The 15320-nt window shown below is 34.3% G+C and overlaps 1 protein-coding gene and 1 non-coding gene across 2 annotated transcripts in view; both read left to right on the top strand.

The window, feature by feature from the left end:
• The window catches only part of SYNE1 (spectrin repeat containing nuclear envelope protein 1), a 578994-nt gene that overhangs the window by 93599 nt on the left and 470075 nt on the right, over positions 1–15320 (top strand). Inside the window, exon 4 of the mRNA XM_049765309.1 lies at positions 11757–11852. Coding sequence (XP_049621266.1) covers positions 11757–11852 — 96 coding nt within the window. The remainder of the gene's footprint in view (positions 1–11756; positions 11853–15320) is intronic.
• Positions 13409–13599, top strand: LOC125996605 (U2 spliceosomal RNA). Its single transcript, XR_007491301.1, has one exon. It is a non-coding gene; the product is annotated as a U2 spliceosomal RNA (small nuclear RNA).

Below are 15320 nucleotides of genomic sequence, written 5' to 3' on the forward strand. Positions count from 1 at the left end.
AAAGTAAATCAATTAACAAATGGAAAAGTGACATTTCGACATTTTGTTAAATGCAAGTTGTAAATATTTGGCAAAATATCTGTTATCTGGGTTTTTGAATAAACATCATGAGAATCCCTGTGAATTTTAACTAGAATGCCAGACTATTTCATCCTAAAACTTGCAGTAATATCTTTCTGTAATGTTCTCCAATGCCCTTTATCATGTTTTAAGCAAGTTATGAAACAACTTTTATTTTAAAGAAAAATTTTCCTTTTTCACTATACTCATTAAAGACTGGCATTTCCAAATATAGAAGTAGGTTATTGCAGTTTTAGAAACAAGGTTGTTTTACTAAGAAGAAAAGAGAAGAAAATTTGCTACTTTATTAAGATCAATTGATTTGGGATAAATTTGGAATTGTTCAAAGGAAGCTTCAGAAAAATGAATTGAATTAGGAGAGATTATGAGACTACTTCACTTTTTTATGGATATCTGTTTAGTATCAAATTAGCAAAATCATTTACTACTAATTACTTAACAAAATGCTTTACTGATGGTGTTACAGTGAATAGTAACAGTTTTTTAAAAGAAATATTATGACTATACTGTCAGGAAGTGGTGAAAAGTAGAGAACAGTCTGCTTTGTAGTAGATATTTTACTAAAAATAAAAACCTTACTAAAAGTAGAAAAAAAATCAAGAGTTTTCTGTGTGTATTATTCTAATTTTAGTAGACAGATGTACATTATTTATACTTATGAATGTAATTATTAGTTTATATTTTAAAACTTGCTTGATTTCAAATTTAAATCTTCATGCTTCTATAATTATATAGACATTGAAAATGACAATGTACTCATGTAAGCTAACATTAACAAAAATGACTGCACTGTATTTATTTCACATACCCAATAATTCTTTCCAAGAACAGGATTTTATGGGATATATAAATTTTTTTCTTTCCAAGAAGTCTATATATATTTATTTTTCATTCTTTTATTTTATTAATAATTTTGTGACCAAAGTGGATTACAAATCTTTCACAGTAATATTTTAGGTACATAGAGACATTGAACCCAGGGCATTCCTATCACCAATATTGTCCTCCCTCCAAACCTGTTCCCAGTATGCATCCTATATCCTCCTCCTTTGCCCCCAAGCTGCTAGTATAAATGGTCCCTCTGTGTCTAGCTTATTGTAGATGGGTATCAATTCTGTTGTCGCTGGCTTTGGATTTGGTGTTTAAGACTGATCATTTTTTTAATTTCTACTCAATGTTCATACAACTGTTTGGTCTTGGTACCGTCCATTTTTTTTTCTCAATTTATGAGGCAGAACAAGATGATTTAAGTTATGTGGTTCTGTTTGAAGGGAAAGAAATGGAAAAAAAAGTAAATCAAAACCAAAAAATAAATAAAACAAAAACAAAAAACAAATGAACAAAAAGGTCAGGGAGGGGTGTTATAAAATATCAATTTAAGAGAAGAAAGGGGAAAAAGAAGGTAAACATCACAAACAGACAAAAAATTAAGGAAAAATGAACAGACAAACAAGGAAACAAACAAAACAAACTACAATGACAAAAAAAAAAAGAAAAGAAAAGCACCACCACAATACAGACAACAACCTAGCAATAATCATGAGCCTGAAATAAAAAGAAAAAAGCAAAAGAAAAAAATTGTGCTTCCTTTTTTTCCCTCTTTTGCATAGGCACAGTAAATATTGGGGAGATTAGAAAGGGAATTTCCTTGGCCTAAGAGATACAGGATTTCTTTGCCCTTCAAGCATACTGTCATGGGAATAACTACAGGCTCTTTACATGCTCTTTTACTCTCCCCTGGGACTTCTTTGTGGTGCCTGAAAACTTTCTGCTCAATCATGTATGACAAAATCAGGTCATTGTAACTAGAGATCTTGGTATTTTCACAGGTCATAGGATGGAGCCTAGGATAGAGTCTTTCTTTATGGTTCTAGAAGTTCTGTTTCAACACTGACTGTTGTTTTAATCAGTCTTCTGTAATTGGTGGTCTTGGTGTTTGCACCGATCCTAGGACGAAGCCCAGGATAGAGTCTTTCATTATGTTTTCAGAAGTTCTGCTCAGTTGCAGTTGTCTCGGTCAGACCTCTGGAGTTAGAGATCTTGGTTGTTGTACAGATCATAGGCCAAAGCCTATGTCATTCTTTGATCTAGTACCGTTATGATAAAACTAGGATCACTGACTACAGAAGACTGACTGTGACAATCATGACTGTGCAGAACTTATCCTGGGATTATTATTTTTTTTGTTTATTTTGGGTCATATCTGGCAGTGCACAGGGATTATTCATGGCTTTATGCTTTATCATCCCTGACAAGACACAGGGGATCACATGGGATGCTGGGAATCATACTTGGTTAAATAGTGTGTAAGGCAAGTGCCCTACCTGTTGTACGATAGCTCTGGCCCAGAAGTCTAAATCTTTCTATTCTGCTTGATTTATCAAATAAAGAAGATAATTGACATGGTTTTTATTTTTTATAATTCATATTGATTTTGAGTAATGGTTTTTCAAAGTTAAGCTCTGATTCAGTTCTAGCATGTCAAAATTTAGTGCTAAAATGTTTTAGGTTGTAGGGGAAACTTTGCTTTATAAAATAATAATTACTGTGTCTTAGCGACTATATTTTATTTTCTCCTCACAATGGCTGTTGAATATATTATATTTAACACATATTGTTTATTAACCTTAAGTTTAGAAATAGTGAATAAATACAAGGTTACTTAAAATGCAGTGGAAAAACATCATATATTTTTATTCCAAGTCTTCATAAATGAGGTATACTATCAATGTGTACTACTTTCTTGCTTCATTTGTTTATGTAGCTATTTGTACAACAAATACTTTTCTAGCATCTCTGATGTGATCAGTATTGTGGATAAAGTGATGAACAAAGACTGACTTTGCCTAACATGCCTTTTATTGATTTTATAATCCAGCAGAAGAGAGCCATTAGTACAAAGAAGGTTGTATAAAAATCCCAATAAAAGGGAAATATAGGGTGTCAGGGAGCATGTGCAAGCTAAATGACTGCATATATAATTAAAAGAAAAGAATAATACATGTGTGCTCAGAGAAGAAACATTTTAACAGGGATCTGAGAAATATCTAGGGATTGTGTAGGCGAAGAAACCAATGGTGAGTATACTATAATATATAATATTATAATAATATAGTACAATAATACATATTGTATTGTGTATTATATATAATATAACAATATAATATTATAATAGTGAGAAAAAATATGGTACCAAAAAAGGAGTATAGGAAATACTTGAATTGAGGTCCATGAATGTGTTAGCAACAGAGGAAACAATATTGGCCAAACATGAGCTTTCAAGATAGATTTGCTATTGTGTGATGAGCTTTGGGAGATACTAGTAAACCTTGGTAGGAGAATGAAGTCGTCACTTAAGACCTTTAAGCTCATCTTTTCCTCTTTTTCCTCCTCTTCTTGTAGGAAGATGGAATTTTACAGTGAGTGTTTAACTAACATGCATTAAGGTAGCAGTGGGAGAATAGAGCCATATGGAATTACTCCCCACAGAACAATATAAAAGTGGTTCTTCTCCAAAATCCATCATTAAATTTGCCCTCTCAAGTCCATGAACACCTATCTAGCTTGCTTATCCCTATGTATTTTTACTTTCTCTTCAAGTTTGTGTTCACTTTTGAACACAGATTCTTTCCTTTCCCCCCCTCAAATCATTCAATAACAACAGCCATTCGATACAAACGCTCTTGCCTGGGGCCAGAGAGATAACATGTAGGTAAGGCGTTTGCCTTGCAGGCAGAAGGATGGTGGTTTGAATCCTGACATTCCATATGGTCCCCCGAGCCTGCCAGGAGCGATTTCTGAGCATAGAGACAGGAGTAACTCCTGAGCGCTGCCGGGTGTGACCCAAAAACCAAAAAAAAAAAAAAAAATTAAAATAAAAATAAAATAAAAAAAAAAGCCACTCTTGCCTCCCTAAAATAAAAAATTTTCTAAAATGTAGAATTTTAATTAAAAAAAGATAGTCTAGGTAATCTTAATATTAACATTGGTTGTACTCTATAGTTTCACTTAGCCTTCCTCTGATATTTGTATTTAAAAACCATTAATTCAATCTATAAAACATTTGGCACAGTTTCTTGGAAAAAATAAATAGGTCATTGATTAGTATTTCTGTAAATGGTCCTCTCTGCCCATAGATAACAGACAATTATCCCTGCATCCATAACTCTTAAATGTAGAGAGGGGCTTTAAACTTTTCAAATATTGTTTTTGAGTGACCTGAAGGTCACTCATCTTTTTAGAGAAACTGAAGAAAAATCCCTTTAAATATCATTTAAGTTCTTTAACAGTGGACTTAGGCTGCCATCACCAAGGACAGCACACTGTGTGGCTTAACACAGGAATTTTATTAAATCAGTGCTCAGCTGCTCCTGCTGAGAATCTGTCCTCTGTCTAGCAGCGGGTGGTGGCCTGCAGTATTTGTGGTGACTTGTTTTGCAGAGAAATTAATCCAGTCTCTGCCTCTGTGCCTCACTGTGTCAGAGTGAAAATGTCTCCTTCTTATGAGGACATTAGTCTTGGTGGTTTTAAGACCCACCCAGATCACTTAATTTCACTACCTTTCTGAACATTCTTATTTCCAAAACACAAAGTCCCATTTTAAAGTCTGTGGACTTTAAATTCAACATCTCTTAGAGGAGGGGGATATAATTCACATTCATTTTTTTTCTAATGAGAGCACATGTTATTACTATGATAGATCAATATGCTCATTTCAAAGTAGTCCTAGTGAGTTGGAGAACTAGTGCAGTGGATAGGGCACTTGCCTTGCACACAGCTGGTCTAGGTTCAATCCTCACCAGTTCATATGTTCCCTAAAGCACCCCCTAAAGTGAACCCTACATATAGACCCACGAATAAAGCTAGAAACCATTGAGTATGCCTCAGTTTTTTTTTTAATATTTGTGAGTTCTCATGGTTTTTGCCTTATTTCATGAACGCATGCTTATAATAATATTCTCCAAAGTCCTAAAATATCACCTTGGTGACTGCTCTGTTTTTCAGTTGTCATTCCAACAACATTAGAAGATAACATGAAAATATTTTCAGAACCAAATTTTACTACCATTTGTTTTCTTGTTTAATACTTTGGGTAGCATTGTACTATTAAGGACTAAATGAAAAAAAAAAAACTCCTGGGAAGGAAACAAAATTAATGTAACAATCTCCTAAGAAATTATTCTTCAGTACTTTTTCTAAAACTGCTTTAATTTTCCAGTCCTAAGAATGCTGATAAGTTCTCCCTATATGCACAATACTATTTCTAGATATTCAACTTAAATAGGAAAACTATCATTTCAAACTTATAATATTTATTAATTTTTGATAGATTATCAATTTATTTTAAAACATGAACATAGAATTTATAAAGTTAATGCATAATAATGCATGATTGGGGGTAACTTTCTAAGTTCTTTCCCATAGACATAAGTTTTATTTGTGTTTATTCAAGAAATACTTTTCAATGATGTTTATGTAGTCCTCAAAATTTTCACTACTAAGAAGAAGGTGATAGCTATACATAAGAGAGAAAAGTTATGCCTTATCCTAAGGGGGAATTCTATCTTTATGGGGAAATAGGCAAGAAGGATGGCAACTAAGCAACTCTGTAGTAAGCAGAGTAGAGTAGAGATGCAAATTTGAGGTTATTGAAGTTCTCCAGGTAAGAGTGTGATGATTTGGTGAATAGAGAAGCAGTGGGTTTTGTGTGAAGATTGGACTCTTTATCAATTTTTATCAATTTTAAAAGTAAATAAGATTTAATAAAGAATCTGATAGAGTTATGAGCCAAAATCAAGCACACAGAGAACCCCAATTTTATACTGAATAAAGCAGCTGTTATGCAAAAATGCAGCTACTATATTCTAGAGCAAAAGCCATTGTATTATTCTACTAAAATACTTGATTAAAGAGCAAAATTTTTCAAGCAGATTTATATTTGGGCTGGAGGACAGTTAATGCCTTTAGGATATTTATTTGAAATTAGGAAGTGGAAATGGTTATGCTATCAAACACAGAAACAAAGAGAATGGGAGGTGTCCTCTAACTTATGCCAAGCAGAGATGGAAAATGGTCACCATAGTGTATTCATAAAGAAATATAAGAGATACAGGTTATGCATTAACATTGAATTTATTTATCTTGTTTGTATCTGAAGGTGTTGGGATTTTTTAATTTCATTTTATGAACATAATGTTTATAAAATGTTGAGGCATGAAGGTGATTATTTTCCTACTATTATAAGTGGTTGTAATCACAATTTTACTGCTCTGGTCAGAGACATCCGTGGAATTTTAGACAACGCAGTGTCTGACAATGGGCTTTTTGCCAACCTTTGGGGAGGTGACTTGTTCCACATCTGCTAGGCAACCCCTTTTCCCTTCCCACTGTCTTCTCTGTTCCTGTTGTTGTAGCTTGGTCCTACCTATCAGATAAACATCAGAGCAACAAATATTCTACACTGGACCAGTGGTAGGATTTCCTCTGGTGATCTTCTCCCTGTCTGTTACACAGATTCAAATGGAAACTTATTTTGATCAATGATTTGTTTGATCCTAGAAGGGAAAGTCCAGTTTGGGCATAAAGGCCTCAAGACATCCAGAGCAAACCCTGAGAAGCAGTCATGGCTTATGAGACAATACTCTCACTGTGCAGAAGGTATTTAAGAGACTATATTAGACTAGGATTGTGTCTCCTTTGCAGCAAGCCTGGCAGCTAGAGTAGTTCCTTTATATATGCAGTTCCTGTAGGCCTGTGTTATTTGATGGATAGTCCAACATATCCAAAACCACAGAATTCAATCTCTGGGATATGTATTTAGTGTTTTAAAGTAAAACAGTTAATTTTTCCCAGTTACACAATATTTTGAGGCTCTTTTCTTAAAGAAAAATGCATTTAATAAAAGAATTCTCAACTGAATTGAGACTAAAAGTATTGATGGTAAGTGGAGACCTGACATGAGAAGTGTTATTTTGCTCTTCATTTTGCTAAAGGCTAAAAAATTCATGTTGTAAACTTCCTTGATAGATTTTTTATATGTTTGACATATCCAAAGAAACTTGGATCTTAGATGATGTTTATTTTCTGCTAAGAAAAATTATCTGCTAGCAAAATTGTCATGTACTCATTCATATTACTGACTTCATTTTAGTGCATGTGATATTGATATGCATTTTGCTACTGTGACGTGAAAAAGAATAAACTGTTCCATTATTTAGATATATATAAATCACTTGGTCTGGTAAAAGGTTTTAATTATCCTTTCTTTGTGTACAAACTTATCAGTAACTTTCAACTGTTTTCAGCTTCTTTATCAATATCACTTGATCTAACGACTACAAAACAGCCTCACACCAAAGGTAGTCAGGTTCCTCTGAAAATGCAAACTTTCATTAGTGGAGTGCATTTACTTGTGTTCACTTCTGTTGATCTCATCATGGTGTGAAAGAGTGATGGGCAGTGAGTGAAGTTGAGGTTCATTGTTTCACATGCAATCATTTTTACTGTCATAAAGAAATAGACACGCATATCAAATGTGCTTTATTTTGTTGCATGTTTATGAAATTTTGGTTAGGTGATTTGAACTATTAGAAAAAAACTGGTGTGTGAGATCAACAGGTAGTTTATTTGCCCTGCATGCAACTGGCCTGGATTCTAACTTCAACATTTCATATGATCCCAAAGCATCCACAGGATAAATTCCTGGGCACAGAACCAAGAGTAGTTTCTGATTATTGTTGGGTGTGGGTCCCAAGCAAACAAAAATAATTCACTCAGTATATAAGAGTGTAGAAGGAAATTTCAACCAAGTAGGAAAGATTGACTTCAGCTAACTTGTGCTACACAAAGCAAGTTTATATGAAATGAAAATCTACATAGGAGATAACCTCTGAAAATTTGGAAAATTCTTCCTGATTTTTGATTGGCATACCTGATCTTAGGACATTTGATGCTACTTTTATTTAATCACTTTGTCTTCACATGAGTTTGATGGTGAGCATGTTTTTAGTGAGTGTATGGGGCTGGGAAGAGTTAAATTTGAGGAGCTAGGATCATTTCTGTGTACTCTACATGTTTTGATAACTGTTTCTGAGCTACAGTGTGCTTCCCTGGTTCACAACATTGCCATGTATCCTCAGAACCATGGTTGGGAAGATGTTTCTGTGTGCTTGCAAAGAGGGAAAAGGTCACACATTTTAGGAAATTTGAACATTTCTCCTGAACTTGGCTTTGTGCATATTTTCCCTTTGTGGTTTTCATTTATGTTATTCTGTTACAATAAAAAACTAGCCAGAATCTAGAAAATTTGGTGAGTCCTTTGAATCCTTTTAGTAAACTAGTCAGCAGAGAAGGTCTTGAGGGACCCAAATACACAATACACTGACTAACCTTGTTTTGATACCACAACAGTAGAATCTACTAATACTTGTCCTTAAGTTATTTCTATGTGACCTCATTACTCCAGTTCTTTTTTTCTGTCTGAGCAGAGAATATGATGAGCAACTTAGTTCATTCTTGTGACAAAGAATGCATGGGTGTGACCACAGAGAGATATGGTATCTCTCTTATGTCTATGAAAACATATACATGCATACAATATAATGTTCCTATTATCAATTTCACATCTTTGTTATATACATACACATTTAGAAGTAGCTTTAAAATGTTTTTATTTATAATAAAATGGCAGGTAATTGAGAGAAGTTCGTAATCTACATATTGACAGTAAATTAAAACCACATTCATAGGTTTGAATACTATTAAGAAAAGGTATTGATATCTGTGTTTTACCATCTAGAAAAGTGGCTAACATGTAATAAATTTGGACTCAATATAATAATATACTAGGAGTGTTTTTTATCATTGCTTTAATATCCTTGAAATTCAGATTCCTTGATTTTACAGTGTTGGTGTTATGCCGAGATGAACAGTTATGGATAGTGTATTGACAGCATGTGAGCACAAAACTTGATGTTTGGAAATGCTTGAAAATGTAGAATTTATTCTTTCCTTCAATATCTATTCTTCTTAATTCCTTACTTCTTCTCTTTCTAAATTGGGGACTGGAGGAGTAGCATAGTGGTTATGGTTCTTGCACATCGCAGATCCAGGTTCAATCCCTATATGATTCTCCAAGATCCACCAAGAGTTATCCCTGAGTACAAAGCCAAAAGTAAGTCCTGAGCACCATCAGTTATGGCACAAAATCAAATAAACAAAACCCTAACTAAATTAGAATGTATACATTTATCAGCCAAAAATAACTAGTAAATATTAAAATTATTGGTTTTTGATCTCCTAACTTCAGTGTTGTTAACTCTGTGATTTAGGCATATACCTAAATTGTTCCTTACACCATCCATGGTCCTGAGGCCCTTAGTCCCTGCTATCAATTACTTCTTGCTACCTCTCCTCAATATTTTTCCTCTCTGGGTGTTTTTGTTGTTGTTGGTGGTGGTGGTGGTGGTGGCAATCAGAAGTTACTCTTGGCTCTGCACTCAGAAATCACTCCTGATGGGCTGGGGGACAATATGTGATGTTGGGGATCAAAGTCCAGTCAACTGTATACAAGGTAAACATCCTACTCACAGCACTATGTTCTGGCTCCATTCTGTGGTGTTTTAATTGAAAGGGTTTTCCCTACACTAAGTGTAATGGAGTCACATGGCAAAGCCTCTTCGAGCTGTGCACTTAGTATGTAAAAACAATGCTGTTGGTAGGAGGCCAATGGAGGGAAACTGGGGGCATTGGTATCAAGAAATGTGCATTGGTGAAGGGATGTATATTGGACATTATGACTGAGTCTCAATCATGAACATACAAAACAATATTAAGTAATGCTCCTTTCTTTTTTTCCTTTCTGCATTTTTTAATTTTAATCTAGTGGCTTACATATCTTTCACATTAGTATTTTAAGTACATATTAACATTGAATCAGGGGAATACCCACCACCAAATTTGTCCTTCCCCCTTCCCCATTCCCTTTCTGCAACCCAAATCCCCCACCATCACCCCCAGGCTGCTAGAGTAGGTGGTCCCCTCTTTGTCTAACTTACTATCAGTGATCATACATCTGTAATGCTCCTTTCTAAAGGTAAATGCATGTGGAAAGATTTCCAGAAGCCTTTTTATTATGACTTTATTTGCATGTCTCCATATTGAGTATGTTACAGTGACATTTTTACCAAAAAAATGATGCTAAGCGCTGTATCTACTGTTATTATTTAAAGATAAATCCAACTTCTTCCCTGTTTTTAAGGACTTACAATCTGAGTTCTTGAGAACACACATTTGTTAATAACTCTGATGCAATGTAATAATTTTAAGATGAATGTATTGAAGCCAGAAAGGTTAATTGCAAATTTCCTATGGAATGAGTCATAAACACTGGGAGTTAGGTAACAGGAAGAATTGAAGGGATTGAAGGTGTTTTTGTTCTAGAAATAAAGACCTTCCACACTTCTTTTCATGCATATCCTGGAAACTACCTTCATTCCTGCAAAAGAATTTAATGAGTTGCTCCCTTGAACAAAACATTCAGAAAGCAGTAACATCTGAGTCTGTTTTGGGTTACAATCTTTGACTATATGGAACCTACAGAACATTTTTTTTTTGCCCAAAATATATGTATCCTGTTTTAAGAGCCATTAAGAGTCTCTCAAGATAACAGATTAAAAAAAACTATCTATTCATTCATTTATTTAGCCAGTCTCTAGCATATTTAGTGTTTGCCATGTGCTCAGACACAATGCTGACCTAGAAAGGAGGGTTCAAGAATCAGAGCTCTCTAGATGAAGTTTTCTCAAAGCTAGATGACTTGGGGATTCATTTTCAGAATAGCTCATGCTAGGAAGAAAGGGCTCAGTATAGGAAACTAAATTTGTGAGCCAGGCAGACTGTTCAGAGAGGTTTGTGGGAAATAAGATGATAGAGACTTGATAAATGGGAGGCAAAAGGTGAAGTGGACACTGGTGAAACATTGATGCCTGAAACCCCACCATGGATAATTTTGTAACTTCATGGTGACTAAATTAAAAATTTATTAAGGCTCTATAAATTACACAGTTATTTATTCCTGATTGAGTTTGGGCTCTTCAATGTCTACTCTAGCAGATTTGCTAAATTCTCTTTCTGGGCTTTGAAACAGTGCAGCCAGATGGCTGCCAGGTAATGGATTCAATATGCCTATTGGTCTAGAAGGCTCATAGAACAAATCCAGAGCAAAGGAGATTCCCTTGGTATGTCCTACACAGGTGCTGGACTTTCTTAAATTCTGATTATATGCATAATCAAGAGTAAAGTAGGAGCTTGGTTCTATTTTTCTCCTGCTCCTCTGTTAGTTCTGTTTGAACCTCTCTCTCATCATTTTAATTTAACTATATATTTTCTGTCCTTCCTTACAAGATTATACCCTACACAAAAATAATCCCTCTCTAGAAAGACACTGGTTAAATATGTGAGACTAAAACATTGGGTCTTCTGAATGTTTTGCATGTTAAATTTGTCTCTAAGTGATAGTTTTTCTTCTTAACAATTGGTAGTTGTTAATCATATTCCAAATAATGAATTTTGGTTTCTATAAATTTAGTCTACCAATTTACTACAATGAATAGCAAAGCAGAGAAGGGAGGCAGAGAGATATTTGCCTTTATTGATTTGAATTTCATTTCTTTTAGCGCAAACCCCCCATGGTGATAGATGACCTCTTTGAAGACATGAAGGATGGTGTTAGACTACTCGCTCTTCTAGAAGTCTTGTCAGGGCAGAAACTGGTAAGATGTTTCCTGTGACAATTCACGTCAAATTGTTTTCCTTTGAAATTTGGGTGTGTGTGTGGAGTTGGGTGTATGAAATTGGTTAACAACAGTTGGATTATTATCTTTTGTAGTAGTCCACAAGTAATGTATTAATTGATAACTTCTGGGAGCATGGCAACAGCAAGATTTTTCTTCCTGAGTAACTTAAATATTAGAGTAAAGAGCCTCATTAGAAATTCTCAGAATTAACTGCTATTATCCACGAAGATGAATCACCAGTTAACATAAGCCTCCCTTGAAATGGTCACTTTCTAGTGATCCAATCTGTGTATTTCCAAAGTTACTTGTTGAGCTTCAAGCTAAGATGCAGCACAGTATTATTCATGGTCCAGCAGACACCCTCCACCATCAATCTTTTGTAATAAGAACAGCATGTTCATAGTCATTTGTTTTTCTGTGCAACAGAACCAGCAGAATAAATAAATCACTGACAATCAACTTCAAAATCCCTCTTTATGTTACACAAATAATAAAAACAGTGATTTTGATGACTCCATTTTTTATTTCAGAAAAAATAGAGAAATATGTAGTTTACAACCTAAACTATATTGAAATGATGTTTATTATCATTCAAAAAATAAGCTCAGGAAATTATGTTAGAGTGTTATGTAACTCATTAGTCACAGGAACCAAAACTGGGAAAGTTCATTTTTCTCTTTATCTGTTGCATCTTGGCAAGACTTTATTTTTTTCTTTTATCTGTTGCATCTTGACAATCATCTTGATAATAATTATTATTTGGAAACTCATCTCTTTAGGAAGTGCTGTTTCTTGTGTGTGTGTGCCTAAACATAAATTTCCAGTTCAATTTATGCAGAGAGTCCTCAAAATAGCCTTGGTAAAATAATTATGTGTAGTAAAACACAAACTGATAATAATTTTGCATGAATCACTGACTTCATTTAATTCACAGGATAGCAGATGCTTATGGTGCCCTGAATAGACCTCAGCTAGCCTCTGACTTTTTTTTTTTTTTTTGCTACAGCCATGGCAGAAATAGCCTGTATCTCTTCTAGCAGCTCATCCTAGGCACTGGTTGCATGTCTAACCTAGGAATCTTAGCTCAGCCACAAGTTGCACAAAGCTGCCCTCAATGTGGGATAGTTATTGGTCCTAAAGGAACCAACTTATAGAGATGGGAGTTTATTAATCAATACTCCAGTCTGCCATATGTAGGAGGAACCGGCCTGAGCCATATTTTATAACTTTCTCATAAATTATCTTATACAGTTCCAGAGGAATTGAGCCCCAGCTGCCCACAACAGAAAGTCTCAATGGCACAATATTTATCTATTCTTTATCCTTCCCTCTCTTTCTCTCCTTGTATTATAACTCTTTCTGCCTAGAATCAGAAATAGGCTACATGTACCTATGACTTTGTCTCACATTCTACTTTAGAGAATATCAAAGAAGACAAAAATGAAACTAATATCCAGACAAAGATATAAACAAAATAAACTCACTTAGTGTTAGTACACAAGAGGCATTGAATTGATAAAAGTACTCTGTTGATCACTTCTCAGCCTTTTGGCTAAGATCAAGTGTAGTATCTGTTCTTACCAGTTTAATATCTGATACTTAGTCTATCCGATGACAATATAGTAAATGGATTTTTGGCACTAGGAACTGGAATAGAAGCTTGATTTGTCCATTCCACACATCGACCAGGTATTGCAGTACCTCCATGAATGGTGCAGCAAAAAAAAAAAAAAAAAAAAAAAAAAGGACTGTTGATTGCCTGATGCAACTGATCATTTTTATAGATTCTCATGAATTAAACTAGTTTATTTTGAGATGGGTTTGGGTCATACCCAGTGGTACTCAGGGTTTATGCCTGGCTCTGTACTCAAGGCTTACTCCTAAATCTGAGCTCAGGGATCACTCTTGAGGGATCTCTCTTGAGTCCTGAGGAGGCCATATATCATGCTAGGGATCAGATCAGGGACAGCCACATGAAAAGTCATAACCTGAATATTTGAACTATTTAACTAGACTATTAATTTATTTTCTTAAAGTTAGAAGAACCCTTCATTAAAATGAAAATTAGTATATCATGTTCCAATATATGTACTTGATCATAATATACTTGGTATAGAAACCTTGACAAATGTCCATTAAAAGCTAAATTATTCTATGAAACAAATATTTATTTTCACATAAGAATCCTAATTCCAGAAAAGTAACCTACTTAGTGTACTATAAAATAATAAATCTAAAAGCAATTTTAGAATCCCCATTAATTTGCATTTACTATATAGAGAAAAAGTCATATAGAGACAGTTTCAATTTAACCTTTATAAATTATTTAGATTAGGCCCTTTAAGATTTTGAATTACATAAAATTGAATTGCCTGGAATTATTAATAAATGTGACAATTGTTATTTATATTCTATGTACACAAGGTTCAGGACCAAATTAGAATGGAAAGGATAAATCTAAAGGGATCAGTGTTCTAAGAATTTCTTTAGAACATTCAAGAGACAACTTTTTGGAGGGAATTTTTTCAGGCATATTAATACTATTCCAGGAATTTATAAATGTCTTATTAGTAGAACTCGATTATGAGTGCTCTTTTTAATTTATTTACTTTTTATTGAGGTTCTGAGATCAATACTATTACTAAAAAGTGTGTGCATACATTGTTCCAACAATATACCTCACACCAGAGAATTGACTTCTCTCTACCAGTTTCAAAGGCCTCTCCCTCCCCCCATAATTCTGTGAACAAAATATTCAGTGATGTTGCCTATAGCTATTCACTTCTCCCTTGCTGTGTAATTTTTTAAACAAAAAATTATCTGTCAGCACATATCCACAATTGAAATAATCTGTTTAGAATCCACGTTCACAATAGAAGGAGTGTGGATAAGTTACACACTGTAGAGCTGCCAAAAATTAATGAGATATGACAAGCAACAAGTATATATTTTACAAATTAATAGTATGTGAAAATTTTAATTTCCAATGATGAATGTAGGGCTTCTCTGTAGATAAGGTTCTAAACTAAAATAGCCTTCACAATGAACACAAATGAGAGGCCAAAGCAACAAACAGTCCAATGGGAAAATCATTTGCTTTGCTCTTGGCCAATCCTGGTTGACCCCCAGTATCCCATATGTTCTCTTAAGACCTCTAGGAGTAATTTCTACGTACAAGAGTAGACAGGCCATAAGCTCCACAGGTATGGCCTCAAACCAAAATAACAACATTAAAATAATGATTATTAATTTTGTCAGTAGTTTTCACATTGCCATGACTGAGAAGAAGATGATTAATCAGAAGATATGTCATAACTGTTTTTCTAGATAGTATGGTAGTAATATCCAGAGACAATCAGGGGTCCTCAAACTTTTTAAACAGGGGGCCAGTTCACTGTCCCTCAGACCATTGGAGGGTCTGACTATAGTAAAAACAAAACTTAT

The sequence above is a fragment of the Suncus etruscus genome, chromosome 18 (assembly GCF_024139225.1).
Source record: "Suncus etruscus isolate mSunEtr1 chromosome 18, mSunEtr1.pri.cur, whole genome shotgun sequence".
Taxonomy (NCBI): domain Eukaryota; kingdom Metazoa; phylum Chordata; class Mammalia; order Eulipotyphla; family Soricidae; genus Suncus; species Suncus etruscus.